General features: G+C 35.3%; 1 protein-coding gene across 8 annotated transcripts in view; it reads left to right on the forward strand.

Annotated features, from left to right (window-relative positions):
* The window catches only part of LOC137621600 (EF-hand calcium-binding domain-containing protein 4B-like), a 57,899-nt gene extending 41,029 nt beyond the window's left edge, over positions 1–16,870 (forward strand). For 3 of the 8 annotated variants that reach the window (XM_068352012.1, XM_068352013.1, XM_068352011.1), the window contains exons 10-19: positions 4,045–4,197; positions 4,555–4,615; positions 5,479–5,623; positions 6,704–7,076; positions 8,275–8,587; positions 8,978–9,354; positions 10,052–10,204; positions 14,425–14,524; positions 15,453–15,554; positions 16,643–16,870. In XM_068352012.1, coding sequence (XP_068208113.1) covers positions 4,045–4,197; positions 4,555–4,615; positions 5,479–5,623; positions 6,704–7,076; positions 8,275–8,587; positions 8,978–9,354; positions 10,052–10,204; positions 14,425–14,524; positions 15,453–15,554; positions 16,643–16,825 — 1,960 coding nt within the window. In that variant the 3' untranslated portion in view covers positions 16,826–16,870. Of the gene's footprint in view, positions 1–4,044; positions 4,198–4,554; positions 4,616–5,478; positions 5,624–6,703; positions 7,077–8,274; positions 8,592–8,977; positions 9,355–10,051; positions 10,205–14,424; positions 14,525–15,452; positions 15,555–16,642 lie in introns of all 8 variants that reach the window. The other 5 variants (XM_068352015.1, XM_068352017.1, XM_068352018.1 and 2 more) reach the window with 5 other exon arrangements.
* Positions 16,871–17,857: the final 987 nt, after the last annotated feature.

The raw sequence follows: 17,857 nt of genomic DNA on the forward strand, positions 1-17,857 counted from the left end.
ACCACTTCGTTCCTAACCTTACCTTATCTACTCGAGATTACACCAGCCATACTCCTTAGACACTTCATCTCACACACATTCAATTTCTGTCTCTCCGTCACTTTCATTCCCCACTACTCCGATCCATACATCACTGTTGGTACAATCACTTTCTCATATAGAACTCTCTTTACATTCATGCCCAACCCTCTATTTTTTACTACTCCCTTAACTGCCCCCAACACTTTGCACCCTTCATTCACTCTCTGACGTACATCTGCTTCCACTCCACCATTTGCTGCAACAAGAGACCCCAAGTACTTAAACTGATCCACCTCCTCAAGTAACTCTTCATTCAACATGACATTCAACCTTGCACCACCTTCCCTTCTCGTAAATCTCATAACATTACTCTTACCCACATTAACTCTCAACTTCCTTCTCTCACACACCTTCCAAATTCTGTCACTAATCGGCCAAGCTTCTCTTCCGCGTCTGCAACCAGTACAGTATCATCCGCAAACAACAACTGATTTACCTCCCATTCATGGTCATTCTCGTCTACCAGTTTCAATCCTCGTTCAAGTACTCGAGCATTCACCTCTCTCACCACTCCATCAACATACAAGTTAAACAACCACGGCGACATCACACATCCATGTCTCAGCCCCACTCCCACCAGAAACCAATTGCTCACTTCATTTCCTATCCTAACATATGCTTTACTACCTTTGTAGAAACTTTTCACTGCTTGCAACAACCTTCCACCAACTCCATATAACCTCATCACATTCCACATCGCTTCCCTATCAACTCTATCATACGCTTTCTCCAGATCCATAAACGCAACATACACCTCCTTACCTTTTGCTAAATATTTCTCGCATATCTGCCTAACTGTAAAAATCTGATTCATACAACCCCTACCTCTTCTAAAACCACCCTGTATTTCTAAGATTGCATTCTCTGTTTTATTCTTAATCCTATTAATCAGTACTCTACCATACACTTTTCCAACTACACTCAACAAACTAATACCCCTTGAATTACAACACTCATGCACATCTCCCTTATCCTTATATAGTGGTACAATACATGCACAAACCCAATCTACTGGTACCATTGACAACACAAAACATATTAAACAAACTCACCAACCATTCAAGTACAGTCACACACCCTTCCTTCAACATGTCAGCTCTCACACCATCCATACCAGACGCTTTTCCTACTCTCGTTTCATCTAGTGCTCTCCTCACTTCCTCTCTTGTAATCTCTCTCTCATTCTCATCTCCCATCACTGGCACCTCAACACCTGCAACAGTAATTATATCTGCCTCCTTATTATCCTCAACATTCAGTAAACTTTCAAAATATTCCGCCCACCTTTTCCTTGCCTCCTCTCCTTTTAACAACCTTCCATTTCCATCTTTCACTGTCTCTTCAATTCTTGAGCCAACCTTCCTTACTCTCTCCACTTCTTTCCAAAACTTCTTATTCTCTTCATATGAATGATCCAATCCCTCACTTGCAATCCCAACAAAATTTTCTTTTACTAACTTCCACTCCTCCTCTAAATTGCCTGTTTCTCTTACTTTCACTTCGTTATATGTCATTTTCAACCTTTCCTGATATTTACTTTTTACCCCCGGTTTTATTAGCTCTTCAACCCTCACTAGCTCCCTTTTACATTCACCTACTCTATTCCCCCACTCTTTTGCTACAACTAATTTTCCTTCCACCAAAAAATGATCAGACTTACCGTTAGCCATACCCCTAAACACGTGCACGTCTTTCAATCTTCCAAACATTCTTTTAGTTATCAACACATAATCCATTAATGCCCTTTCTACTACTCTTCCATTTGCCACTCTTACCCATGTATACTTGTTTTTATCTTTCTTTTTGAAAAAGCTATTACTTATCACCATCTCTTGCTCAACACACATATTCACCAGGGTCTCACCACTCTCATTTTCACCTGGTACGCCATACTTCCCAATGACACCTTCTACCTCTCCAGCCCCCACTCTAGCATTTAAGTCACCCATGACTACTACATAATTCCTTCTACCTAGTCCTGGTTAATTCATTCCAGAACTCATTCCGCTCATCTTCACTTTTCTCACTACCTGGCCCATACGCACTGACAAACGCCCAACATTCCTTACCCAACCTAACCCTTACCCACATTAACCTAGATGATATCTCCTTCCATTCCACTACCTTACCTGTCATCCATTCACTCAGCAATAAAGCCACACCCTCTCTTGCTCTTCCCCTTTCAATCCCAGACACTCTACCAGACATTTCACCAAACATCACTTCACCCTTCCCTTTTATCTTTGTTTCACACAAGGCCAATATATCCATCCTTCTATAAATAAACATACTTCCAATCTCACATCTTTTACTCTCTATCATACTACATCCACGCACATTCAAACACCCCAAAACTAGAGTGCAGGGAGCAGTCACTCTACCCCCAGCTCTATTTTTTGATGATGTCTCACAGAATTGTAAATACAGGAGAGGGGGTTCCCAGCCCCCTCGTCCCGTCCCTTTTAGTCGCCTCTTACGACACGCAGGGATATTATTATTATTATTATTATTATTATTATTATTATTATTATTATTATTAGTAGTAGTAGTAGTAGTAGTAGTAGTAGTAGTAGTATCATTATTAGTAGTAGTAGTAGTTGTATTATTATCATTATTATTATTATTGCTGTTGTTTTTGTTGTTGTTATTATCATCATCCATGTTGTAAATAATGACGTTATTACTGAAGTGAGAATGAACGTATGAAAGTAGAGACACGCACGTGTTATGATTTTCTCTTTCTTCTGCTATTTATGAAATCAACACAGAATCACAAAAATAATCTTACACGTTCCACTACCGACACTATTGACGTTTTTCCTCATGGTAACACGAATGATTTTTCCTTCCTGTTTAAGTGTACAGAGGTTAATTTCCTGTTTTCTGCTGTTGTTGTTGTTCCTGCTGTTGGATATTGTTTTGTCAGACGTCCTTCAATTAAAGGTTTATTATTCGTCTGTGACTGCTCTTCTTATTATCAATTGTAACTATAAATATGTGTGAGAGAGAGAGAGAGAGAGAGAGAGAGAGAGAGAGAGAGAGAGAGAGAGAGAGAGAGAGAGAGAGAGAGAGAGAGAGAAATTTAATTACCTACTCAGTTTTCAGTGACCAAAAATATTGGTTGATAGATAGATAGATAGATAGATAGATAGGTAGATACAAACAACCCACTTATAGGTAAATTTAGATACAGGTTTTATTTTCTAATGAGATCAGCCTGACAATTTCTTATGACTACCATTTTCTTTTTTCTTTTTCAGATTAAATTATTCTGACCAATGGAGTTTTGTGTGCGTGTGTGTGTGTGTGTGTTTAGATCAAATTCCTCTGACCACTATAGTTTTTTTTTTTTGTGTGTGTGTGTGTGTGTGTGTTTTCAAATCTAATTTTTCTGATCACAAGAGTATTTTTTTTTTTGTTTCCAGATCGAATTAATCTGTTCATTAGAGTATTTTTTTTTCTTTTCATGTATTTTCAGATCGTATTAATCTGATCACTAGAGTATTGTCTCCATTTTTTGTGTTTTCATATCGAATCCTTCTCACCACTAGAATTTTTTTTTTTTGTGTGTGTTTCAGTTAGAATTCTTCTTATCAATAGAGTATTTTCTTCTTTTGTTGTGTGTTTTTAGATCAAATTCTGCTAATCACTAGAGTATTTTCATAATTTTTTGTATTTTCAGATCGAATTCTCACCAATAGAATTTAGTGTCTCAAATCCAATTTCTCCGACCACTATAGTCCATTTCTTTTAGCGATGCATATTTGCACCGACTCGCAGCGGTGCCCTTTTAGCTCGGAAAAGTTTCCGGATCGCTGATTGGTTGGACGAGATAATTCCAACCAATCAGCGATCACGAAACTTTTCCGAGCTAAAAGGGCACCGCTGCGAGTCGGTGCAAATCTGCATCGCTAAAAGAAATGGACTATAGAGTATCACTTTCCTTTTCATATATATTTCCAGATCAAGATACCCACACCAGGAGCAGCTGACTGCCAGTGCCCCAATCACCAGCAAGAAAAACTCAGTAACCTTCGAGTCCGTGGCTGGCATCACAACAGAGATCGCAGTTCCACAAAAGGCTCTGCCTGTTCCCATTTACGGTGGAGTGGACAGGTAGGGAATATATAATTTCTTTAATTCCTTATATCTTTGAATTCTTAGTTTTCCCTTAAAATCTGAGATTAAGTTTGTTTTTATTTGTATTAAAAGTAAAGCTAGTTTCATTTGTATTATTATTATTATTATTATTATTATTATTATTATTATTATTATTGATATTATTATTATTATTAATAATAATAATAATAATAATAATAACAATAATAATAATAATGTTTTTATTATTATTATTATTATTATTATTATTATTATTATTATTATTAATTTTAATATCATTATTATTATTATTATTATTATTATTATTATTATTATTATCATCCTTCAAATATTTATTGTTTACTCGTTCTTCAGGACATCGCCTGATGACGTCAACACCCCGAGCGACTTCGAGCACGACGAATCGTACTTTGAGGTAATGGCACGTGTCTTTAGGATACTGTTGGTAACGAAGCGTGCCATCGTGGGCCCTTTACTAGCCCAGACCCGAAATAAACAAGGAGAGAAAAGGACTTATGTTGGTTCTCTCATTCAGATAGTAGATCAGCCTATCATAAGAGATTTTACAATTGTCATTATTAAAAAATCCCTTTACTGAATAAGGTTTTATTATTATTATTATTATTATTATTATTATTATTATTATTATTATTATTATTATTATCATATATATATATATATATATATATATATATGTATTGCATATATATATATATAAATATATATATATATATATGTATTGCATATATATATATATAAATATATATATATATATATATATATATATATATATATTTATATATATGTATATATATGTGTGTATATATATACATATATATATATGTATATATATATATATATATATATATATATATATATATTTATATATATCTATATGTGTGTATATATAAATATATATATAAATATATATATACACATATAGATATATATACATATATATTATATATATATATCTATCTATATGTATATATATATATATATATACTGTATATATATATATATATATATATATATATATATATATATATATATATATAAACATATAGATAGATATATATACATATATATACATATATATATATATATATATATATATATATATATATATATATATATATATACATAGCTGGTTTTGCATATGTAACATTTACCAATAACAAAATCAAGTAACAATCAACAACCTATCAGGTATCTACCAATAAATAAACTCCTTTACATCAGAAATGACATTCATTTCTTCATATTTCTTTCTAACAGAATTCTTCAGTTTCCACAAGCGAGAGTCCTCTGTTCGCCACGTTGATGACCCCATCTCCTGACGAACAACAGAGCCTCCTGCAGGAACTGCTGCTGCATCCTTGTCGGTGCAGCGCAGACGAAGGAAACCAATTCGATTCACCAGGTGTGTACCATATTTACATATGATTAGCGCCCAAGTTAGGACCAGGGAGGGACAGGCAATGGCTGCTGATGACTCGGCAGGTAGACATATATGCTCCCCCAAACCGCCCCCCTTAGCTTATATATACAGTATGTATATATATATATATATATATATATATATATATATATATATATATATATATATATATATATACTGTATATATATATATATATATATACGTACATATATATATATATATATATATATATATGATCAATGCCCAAGCTAGGACCAGGGAGGGCCAGGCAATGGCTGCTGACGACTCAGCAGGTGACATATATGATCCCCCAAACCACTCTCCTTAGCTTATATATATATATATATATATATATATATATATATATATATATATATATATATGATCAATGCCCAAGCTAGGACCAGGGGCTGTCAGGCAATGGCTGCTGATGACTCAGCAGGTAGACCTATATGATGCCACAAACTGCCCTCCTTAGCTTACATATATTCATATGATCAGTGCCCAAGCTAGGACCAGGGAGGGCCAGGCAATGATGACTCAGCAGGTAGACCTATATGATGACCCAAACTGCTCTCCTTACCTAGCAAGGATGGTGAAGTTGCAGACTCAACAAGAAACTATCGAGCTTGAGTGGGACTCGAACACCCGTCTAGCAAAACGCCAGGCAGGGACTTTTCCAATAGGCCACCCTAACCCTTAGTCGTATATGAAAGAACATTCCACTAAGTAACTTGTTTCTTCTGTTTTGAACTAACAAATGAGTGGTCCAACATATATTATTATTATTATTATTATTATTATTATTATTACTAGCTAAGCTACAACCCTAGTTGAAAAAGGAGGATGCTACAAACCCAAAGGCTCCAACAGGGAAAAAAGGCCCAGTGAGGAAAGAAAATAAGAAAAAACATAAACTACCAGAGAAGTAATGAAAAATTAAATTGCAACACTTCAAAAACAGTAACAACATTAAAATAGATCTTTCATATATAAACTATAAAGAGATACATGTCACAAAAAAACAAAAAACAAAAAAAAACCGTAACATATATTTCCAGATAAAGACAACACCACAGACCAAAGGATGACATTCCAAAGGACTGATTCCATCACACAAACATCTCCCACGCTCTTATCCATGAAGAGGCTACAGACTGAGGATTTCCTTAGCCCGGAAAGAAAGGATCCTATCCCTCTGGAAGCCTCGCCTGACACTTCTATCCACCCTGACACTATCCTTCCAGCTCGGGAAAACTATCCTTCAGGGGACCGCAACGATCAGGACTATTACGGCGATTCCTGGAACCAATTTACGATGGACAACGAAGAACCGACGGTGGAAGAAAGCGAGCAATTTCAGAAAGATAAATTGAAAAGCCGCTTCAAAAATCCAAAGGTGTCTGACGTCACGAAGGTTTGCGATTGTCACAGGTAAATATTTTTTTTAAAAAGTAAATATTTTGAAATTACTCTTACACTGTTAAACTAGGCCGTAATTCTAATCGGAAATTCTCCGTAAAAATATACTGTTCTCAGACGTATTTCGGTAAAATGCAGGCGACCGTAATTTTTACCCTACTTTGTTATTATCTTTAGCTGGTTGGTGACCGTAATATTACTCCTTTACGTCAGTATATCCGTTTTTAAAACTGTAAAAATTATGGATGATTGTTGCCAGACATTTACCGTTTTTTAATGCAAATTTTTAACAAATGTTTTAGAATTACTCTTACATTGTTAAAAAGAAAAAAAAACCGTAATATAATCAGAAATTTTCCGTAAAAATATACTGATCTTAGCCGTCTTTTAGTAAAATGCAGGCGACCGTAAATTCTACCCTTATTTATTATCTTTTATGGGTTGGTGATAGTAATATCACTCCTTTACGTCAATGTATCCATTTCTAAAACGTTAAAAATCCTGGATTAATATTGCCAGGAATTTACCGTTTTTTAATGCAAAATTTTAACAGTGTATTTGCACTGAAGAACTCTTTATATGATTAAAGATGATAGGAATATGAAATACCTAAATGCATATTTCTTCTTTTTATTTTCATGGAAATTCTAAAAGGAAATTATTACGAGGTACGTAGGTCTTGTTTCAAAACATACTAATGGTGTAGAATTTACTTCTATGGATAGTTTCAAAAAGAATGAAATCTCTTATTCTGATGAAAATTGAAGTGACTCTACCTAACAATTTTTCATTGACAAATATAGCCATTATATAGCCATTATTGTTGTTGCCATTCTCAGCAACAGGTACATCATCAGATAAATTTTCAATGAGTCGTGATTATATAATTGCAAAAAATATCCAAATTATTGTCAATCTTATATCGAAAACTTCTAGATTTCAGAAATAAATCGCTTACCTCATATTTTTTTCAGGAAGGACTCCACTTCTGTAGTGTTAAAAAAAATCAGGACGGACCTCGCTTCTGTAGTGTAGTTGTAGTTGTAAAAATATACAAAAAAAAAAAAAAAAAAAAAAAAAAACTATTTTTTTCAGGCCGGACTTCGCTTCTGTAGTGTAGTTGTAGTTGTAAAAATATACCCCCCAAAAAAGCAAAAAAAAAAAAGAAAAACAAAACCAAAAAAAAAAAAGCATTTTTCTTATATTTCAGGGAATCGCATCCACCTTCATCCCCCATCTGCCATTCATCCACCCTCATTTATCATCCCGAATTATCGATGCCACAACTTGACCTGCCTCTTGACACATACACCAACCAAGCGTTTATTTACCCACAACGTACATACCATTCGCACACTTACCTACCAATAGTACACACGAATACACAGTCGACAACCACGACCTCTGAAGATTTCCAAAAGGAAGAGTTTGACCAAGACTTCCAGGAACGCCATCTGGAGGTGGAATTCGAAAACGTCAAATATGTCGACAATGAGAGCCAAAACGAAGAGATCAAATCTTTGGCAAGTAATTCTATGAATTTGTGATCCGTCAATCCAAGTCTCTCACGCTGTATTCTTTTGAGAATATTCGTAAGACCCCAAATCCTTTACTATCATCCTGAAAGGATTTTGATTTTTAACTTTAATTCATAAGCAATCTTGAAAACCCAGTGATGCTGATGTTTGTATAAAATCCCAAGATCTATCAGAAGATTGTTAATTTAAGGAATTCTAGTTTTGTTTATATTGTTGACCAATGAAACCCTCCATTTTTCGTTTATTATTATTATTATTATTATTATTATTATTATTATTGTTATTATTATTATTATTATAATTTTTATTATTATCATTATTATTATTATTATTAAAAGGAAGCGATTTAACAGCCAAATTTCGTTTTATTTGTAGTATATCATAAACTGTAGATGTGCTCTAATTGAAGAAAAGGAAATATCACATTCTGAAATCCAGGCAGAAGAAGAAGAAGAAGAAGAAGATGAAGATAAAGTTGCCAAGAACACCTCCTCAGACGAAGTCGACCAAAGTGACACTGGCAGTCACATAGCCAAAATGAACAGCAAAAATCATAAGAAGCTAGAAACCAGTGGTTCCTCTCGAATAGGGGAAATAGACACGGGTGACGTGGAAGGTAGCAAGGAGGACTTCGAGGAGCGGGAAACGACAGGAGGTCGAGTTATCCCTCTCTCAGCCGTGACTACGACAAGGATCTTCAAGGTCGTGTTCATAGGAGATTCGGCCGTTGGGAAAACTACGTTCATTCACAGGTGATATACCAGTGTTATGACCCATTACTAAGCATTGAATTTTACTATATTTCTTTTTTCAAGTGTGTTATTCGGTGTATTGTTACAGTTGTTACTGTTCTTAAAATTTTTCATTTTAATTGTCCATCATTTCTCTTGTAGTTTATTTCCTTATTTCCTTTCCTCACTGGCCTATTTGTCTCTGTTGGAACCCTTAGGCTTATAGCATCTGCTTTTTTAACTAGGATGGTAGCTTAGCTAGCAGTAGTAATATATCTTATTTTTGTAAGTTAAAGTTATATATAAAGCATTCTGTTTGTTTATGCTTCTACTAAGGATTATGTATCCTGCTCAAAAAAATACTTAACACTTGTGTATTTTATACCAATTCTCATATTAATTATGTTTGTATATTTCTACTTTATAATAAGCAATAATACCCCTGGAATTTCAAATGTTAGTTGCAATTGATATAGGTACAAATTTCACTAGTTTCTTTTCCTCCATTTCAAGTCTTTTACCTTTTAACAATTTGTATTCATTATCTTCATTTGATTTTTCAGTTTTATCATTAAGTAAGGATTTCCTTTTTCTGTGGTCAACATGGATTACAAATTAATGATCTATTTGGATTCTTTCTTTTAAGAGCATGCATTTTTACATCTCAATAACAGCAGTAGTAGTAGAAGTACCAGTATGTTTTCTCTACTATTCCCAGAGCTGCCGTGGGAGAATTTCGCAACTTTGCGACAACTGTTGGTGTTGATTATCGTTTGATGCACACATGTGTTGGAGGAGTAAATGCATTACTGCAACTATGGGACACTGCTGGGCAAGAAAGATACAGAGCGATAACTCGCCAGTATTACAGGTAGGTGTAAAACAATAGCCAGGTTCATTTTGTAACTACAGTTATCTAGCGAATGTGGGAAAGATTTTCGTCATCAGGTGACTTCTGGCAACTGTGACTAACATATCCATTTGATTGCATTTGGCAAATATAATTCAAAATATATTTGACAGGTTGTGGTTGGTTCTTTAGATATATCTATCACTCTTTCGAGTTGCATCAAATACAGGTTGCACTTCAAATCTGTGGTAAATGCTTGGCTTCCTAGAGATGGTGTCAAGCAACTACAAGAAATAACTCCGCCAGGCATTTTAGGTAGCAGGAAGAAATCGTCTCCATACTTCAGGCAGTGCTAGGTAGGAGGAGGAAATGTCTCCATCCTTCAGGCTATGCTTGGTAACTACAGGAGACATCTCCCTTCATCAGTCTGTGTTTTGGCAAAGGCATGCGATCTCTCCCTCCATCAGGCAGTTTTTTTATAACTGCAGATGTGTTCCACAATCTGGCTGCGTTTGGGAACTGTATGAAATGGCTTCCTTTATCACATTATGTTTGGTATCTGTAGAAAGTGTCTACCTCAGTCAGGCAGTGTTTGGTAACGGCAGGAAATGTCTCCTTCAATTAGGCTGCGTTTGATAAGTGTATGAGATGACTCCCTCCACCAGGCCGTTTTAGTAGCAAAAGAGGACTTTTCCCTCAAAGCTGTTTTGTAACTGCTGGAGATGTCCTCCACAATCAAATTGCGCTTGGTAACTACAGGAAAGGCCTTTATGCACCTGGCCGTGTTTGGTAATTGGATGAGACGGGTTCTTCAATCAAAATGTGTTTAGTAAACCTAAGGAGATGTCTCCCATCTCCAAACTGTGTTGGGTAACTGCTGGAAATTTCTTCCTTCATCATACTATGTTTGGTAACCGCAATAGATAATTCCCTCCAACTGGATGTATTTGGTAGCTATAGGGGATATATTCCACTATCAGACTGTTTTTGTAACTGAATGAGTTGTATCCTTCCATCTAACTGTATTTGGTAATGACAAAAGATATTTTCTTTTTTCTTCCATCAGGTAGTGTTTGGTAGCTGCAGTCATGTCTGTTTTCATTAGACTGTAATTGTTAACTAAGAAGATATCTTACTCCTTCAGATTGTTTTGTAACTGCAGAAGATATCCCCTTCCATCAGACTGTGTTTGATAATGACAGAAGATGCCTCCTACCAGCAAGCTTTATTTTGTAACTGCGGGAGGTATCTCTACCCATCAGGCTGTGTGTGGAGTTGGTAGAAGATGTCTCCCTCCACAAGGTTGGATATATTCCTCTATCAGGCTGACCTTGGTAATTGCAAGTGCTGTTTTCTTCCTTTAAGCTGTTTGGTGACTTCGAGAGATGTCTCCCTTGATGAGGCTGTACTTTGTAACTACATGAGATGTTTACCTCTACCAGGATAATTCTAGTAGTAGTAAATGTTTCCCTCAATCAGGCTTTCTTTGACAACAGCAGGAAATATCCTCTTACACCAGGTTGTTTTTGGTGACTCCCCAAGGTTTTCCCTTGAATCAGACTGCGTTTGGTAACCGCATGTGATGTGTCCCTAAATAGAGATGAATCCTTCCACCAGGGTATTTTTGGTAACTAGAGATGTCTTCTTCAATCAGACTGTGTTTGGCGACTGCAAGAGATTTCTCCCTCCATCAGGCTGTAGCCTATTTGGTAACTGTATGAAATGTTTCCCTCTACTAGGCTGTTTTTGGTAGCAGTAAAAGACGGCCTCCCTACCCCCCAGCCAGGCTGTGTTTTGTAATTGTAGAAGATATTTCCTACCATCAGGCAGTGTTTGGTAAGTGAAGGATATGTGTCCCTCTATCAGACGGTGTATGGTAACTGCAGACAATGTCATCCTCAATTAGGCAGTGTTTGGTAACTGCAGGAGAAGTCTTTGTCAATCAGGCTGTTTTTTTTTTTCTAATAACAGGAGAATTCTCCCTCAATCAGGCTGTGTTTGATAACTACAAGAGATGTTTCCCTCCATCAGGCTGTGTTTGGTAACTGCAGGAGTTACATACCTCCACCAAGCAGTTTTTAATAACTGCAGAAAATATCTTTCATCATCAGGCTGTGTTAGGTAACTGTAGGAAATTTTTTTCCTCATCAGACTCTATTTAGTAACTGCAGGAGATGTTTTTCTCCATCAGGCTGTTTATTAATCGCAGAGTGGCCTACATCAGACTGTGCTTGGCAACTGCAGGAGATATGTTCCTTCACAAGGCGGTGTTTTTGGTAATTGTGGGCAATATCTCCCTCCATCAGGCTGTGTTTGATAACTGCAGAATATGTGTCCTTCTATCAGGATCAATCTAGTTACTGCAGGAAATATCTCCCTTTATCGGGCTGTGTTTGGCAACTGCAGGAAGGATTTCCCTTTATCAGGCTGTGTTTGGCAACTGCAGGAAGTATTTCCCTTTATCAGGCTGTGTTTGGCAACTGCAGGAAGTATTTCCCTTTATCAGGCTGTGTTTGGCAACTGCAGGAAGTATTTCCCTTTATCAGGCTGTGTTTGGCAACTGCAGGAAGTATTTCCCTTTATCAGACTGTGTTTGGCAACAGCAGGAAGTATTTCCCTCTATCCGACTGTGTTTGGCAACTGCAGGAAATATTTTCCTTTATCAGGCTGTGTTTGGCAACTGAAGGAAGTATTTCCCTCTATCAGGCTGTGTTTGGCAACTGCAGTAAGTATTTCCCTCTATCAGGCTGTGCTTGGTAACTGCAGGAAGTATTTCCCTCTTTCAGGCTGTGTTTGGCAACTGCAGGAAATATTTTCCTTTATCAGGCTGTGTTTGGCAACTGCAGGAAATATTTTCCTTTATCAGGCTGTGTTTGGCAACTGAAGGAAGTATTTCCCTCTATCAGGCTGTGTTTGGCAACTGCAGTAAGTATTTCCCTCTATCAGGCTGTGCTTGGTAACTGCAGGAAGTATTTCCCTCTTTCAGGCTGTGTTTGGCAACTGCAGGAAATATTTTCCTTTATCAGGCTGTGTTTGGCAACTGCAGGAAGTATTTCCCTTTATCAGACTGTGTTTGGCAACTGCAGGAAGTATTTCCCTTTATCAGACTGTGTTTGGCACCTGCAGGAAGTATTTCCCTTTATCAGATTGTGTTTGGCAACTGCAGGAGATATAATCTCCATCAGCTTGTGTTTGGCAACTGTTCCAGATGACTTCCTCCATCACACAGTACTTGGTAACTGGAGAAGATTAATCCTTTATCAGGTTGTGTTCGGTAACTGTATGAAATATCTCCCTCAATGAGGTCGCGTTTATCAATTGCTGAAATTTTCTCAATCTGATTGCACTATTGTTTGGCAATTTCTAGGAATATGACCCTCCATTTCCACAAAATGACACCTCATTTCTCAACTTTAGGAAATGTCACCATATTTTCTAATTATTAGCAATGTTTCAGTTTACGTCGTTTCTCATAGATAGCAGACTGTTTAAATAAAAAATTTAACGCATCAATAATCACAATAGAATTTCTGAAATATTTCTATCAATTGTCAATGTTAGTTTGTCAGCTGAAGGCTCATTCTGTTATACTACACGGAATGTTTCTGTTTTTTATTATGAACAATGATTTGAAACAGTTTGTTTTAGCTATATGTAACTTCGAACTGTCAAAGTCTTACAAATAGAAAATAAGCTAAAATAAATAGCCTCGTTTTATGCCCATTATTGATAATATTGGTTTGCATATTGAAAATTATGCTTAAACCTTATATATATATATATATATATATATATATATATATATATATATACATATATATATATATACTGTATATATATATATATATTTATATGTATATATATATATATATATATATATATATATATATATATATACTGTATATATATATATATACATATATATAAAACCTTTATATATATATGAATATATATATATATGTATATATATATATATATATATATATATATATATATATATATAAATGTATCATACATGCATGTCTGTATGTATATACGTATATCTAATATATATATATATATATATATATATATATATATATATACATATACATAGATAGATAGATATATCATACATGAATGCCTGTATGTATGGAAGTATATCTAATATATACTGTATATATATATATACTATATATATATATATATATATATATATATATATATATATATATATATATACATATATATATATATTATAGCTTTTTCTCCCTCAGAAAAGCTGACTGTGTGGTTGTGATGTACGACATTACATGCGAAAGATCTTTCCTACACGTAACAGACTGGATCACCTCTGTCCGGGTAAGGTTCTATCCTTCCATTCTTGTTGTCCTTTTTAAATATCCTAAGGCAGATATATATCTATTCGGCCACTCCGTTTTGTTATTGGGCCTCAAGGTAACCCAATGTATCTCCCATTAGATTGGGAAAGGGTCTGTGTAAGTATATCTAAATTTAGTAGTCTAGTTGTAGGTATATCTAGTGGTCTAGTTGTGAGTACATATAGTGGTCTACCTGTAAGTATATCTAGTGGTCTCGCTAAAAGTATATCTAGTTGTCTTCTTGTAAGTATATCTAGTGGTCTAGCTAAAAGTATATCTAGTTGTCTAGTTGTAAGTGTATCTAGTGGTCTACTTGTACTCGTAAGTATATCTAGTGGTCTACTTGTAAATATATCTAGTGGTCTACTTGTAAATATATCTAGTGGTGTACTTGTACTCGTAAGCATGTCTGGTGGTCTAGTTGTAAGTACATCTAGTGGTCTAATTGTAAGTATATTTAATGGTCTACTTTGATGGGACAGGGCTAATAAGTAGAGTAGCTTCTTCACAACGCCCACTCTGCAAATTCACTCAGCACTCACTTCATGCCATTCTTCATGAAATATTTCGTAGAGGCAGTTTTGGACAGTTGCAATCTCTTTACGAATAAATTCTGAAAGCATAAACCTGTCATTTCTACCCAATTGTATTCGCTCATTCCAGACAGGACGGCATTATGTTTGTCGTGGCCAGTAGGAGCATCCAAGGGAACACGAACTCATTGATGCAAATACAGAAAATAATAGACAGAGCAAACTTTTAATATTCAAAAGCATAATTATAAATGTCTTCAGAAAATGTAACAGAATAGGAAGTAAAAGTTATAAGAAAAATATGTAGACAAAGCAAACGGGGTGACAGTGCAACAACCTGTTTTCCTATTGTATATGTATCTCCACTCCCTTCAGGAATTTGGTGACCCCAACCTAGTGCTGGCAATCATTGGCAATAAGAAAGATCTGCAGAAGTCGCGGAGAGTCAACATAGAAAATGCGTACACCTTAGCCAAAGTAAGTTATGTATTCGTTCAATCTTCTAACTGCTTTCATGATTTTTCGGATTTTTATGAGTGATTTCGTTTATATGAAAGGATAATGCACGAAAAAAATATATTATCTATTATGCATTGTGAATAAATTTTCCCTTGGATTTCAGACGGTTATGATGAAATTAAGAGCACATTTTGAGTAGTTCAATCTTCTAACCTCTTTCATTTATTATTGAATTTTAGGCAATATAGTGAAATTAAGAGCTAAAATTGCGTGGTATGATAAGTTTAGTAGTAGACACTATATCATCACATTTATTTAACCACCGATTCTAGTGTGTGTGTTTTTTTTTTTTTTTTTTTTTTTTTTTTTAAGATATGCAGCAGCAAGCGTCAGACGCCTCTAATGTTGCTGTTCCAATTCATAATAAAAAGAACAATTATACTTTCCAGCTTGTTTCTATCATTCTGACCTCGCAGAGGGCATACAGTAATCTGACAAAAGACATCAATCGGGAATGAGCTCAGAATCAATTTAATTAATTTTGTCTTTTATTACTCTTCTTCAAAAATTATGCAATCACGGCACTACTTACTGCAATTTTCATTTGTGTATCACAGTTTTCCCATTTTGCCTAAATTTATTACTTAGTTTTGAACTGTCACTAATTTTGTTGTCTTTTTTAAAAGTTACTCTTTTTGTACAATCTCCCTGTCTCTGCTATCCCCCTAAATATTGTTTCTCCAGTTACTGTTTCCATACCTTCCTTAAAAAGGTACTTATAATCCTCACAATTTCTTTGCTAACTTTCCAAAAGTTACTCAATTTCATTTAAGAAGTTATTTCTGCACAATTTCGCTGTCTCTGCCATCTCCCTAGATATCGTTTCTACACAGTTACTGTTTCTATATTTCACCTAAAAAGTTATTCATTAACATGAAAATTTCTTTGCTATCTTCTCAAAAGCTATTTAATTTCAGTGTCTCTTTTGTCTTATAAAAAAGTTACTTCTGTATTACCACAGTGCGTCTATCATGTCACCTCTTAAGAGAGTTTCCATGTATTTGAACTGCATCAGTGCACAGCTATAACCTTACTATTCCTCCCAGGCAAATGAAGCACTACTGTACGAAGTCAGTGCTTCCAAGGGCCAGGGCGTCACGGAGGTGATGAAGCACATCGCTGGCATTCTGACGACAGATCAGCAGCACAACATCGACACCAGCGCCACTGTGACTCTCCACAAATCGTCTAGAGCGAATCCTAGATTGAATGGGAAATGTTGTCAGTAAATATCACACCCAGATGGGTATTGAATGTGTTTTTTTTTTTTTTTTTCTTTTTTTTTTAATAAATATCATCTCCTGTTTTGACTTTTTTTAATTGGACAAAAGGGTATTTATGTATCCCAACAGGGCACTGATGCAGTTCTGTGCAGTTTGCACAAATTTTATGCAAAACTCGTCCCCTGATCTTTTTTGGCTAGAAATCAGAAAGCCACCAAATGTATTTATAAATACCTGAATAACTATGAGTGTGCATAAATTTTATCTTTATTTCGGTACAGTATCATCATCATCATCATCATCATCATCATTATTGTTATTATTATTATTACTTGCTAAGCTGCATCCCTAGTTGGAAAAGCAGAATCCTATAAGCCGAGGAGCTCCAATAAGAAAAATAGCCCAGCGAGGAAAGAAAACTAGGAAAAATGAAATATCTTAAGAAGAGTAACATTAAAATAAATATCTCCTATATAAACTACAAAAACTTTTAACAAACCAGGAGGAAGAGAAATAGGATAAAATACTGTGCCTGAGTGTACCCTCAGGCAAGAGAACTCTATATGCACTGTAGACTCAATCAAGGTAATACCATCCTACTACTAGAAATTATGTGATATATTGGTAATACTCTTGTTTTATAACAATGATTTACACATACGAGCCAATATACATCATTCTTAAACAGGAGCCTTTTTATAGTTGATCACTTAACCTACAAAAACTTTCACTGACGTCATTCTTAAAGTTCTCAGAAACTATCAAAAGACACTGGTGAGTTGTTAGAGCACTTGTTTTTATATTTACCCACGTGAAGTTATAATAATTGTTCTTGCAACTGTAAAGGATATTGTTATTTTCATAAGAGGAGTTGAGTAACTTTACCAAACTGGTGAATCCCATTTGGCCAAGGGGATTTTTCTTTCAACTGAGGTTGTGGCAGCCTTATGATTAACATATCTTACTCAGCATTCTTGGGTAAGAAGTTCGATCTCTGCTTGCAGCTCGAAAAGGTTCTCATTAAGGCTCACATCCTCT

Source organism: Palaemon carinicauda, chromosome 28, assembly GCF_036898095.1.
Source record: "Palaemon carinicauda isolate YSFRI2023 chromosome 28, ASM3689809v2, whole genome shotgun sequence".
Classification (NCBI taxonomy): Eukaryota; Metazoa; Arthropoda; class Malacostraca; order Decapoda; family Palaemonidae; genus Palaemon; species Palaemon carinicauda.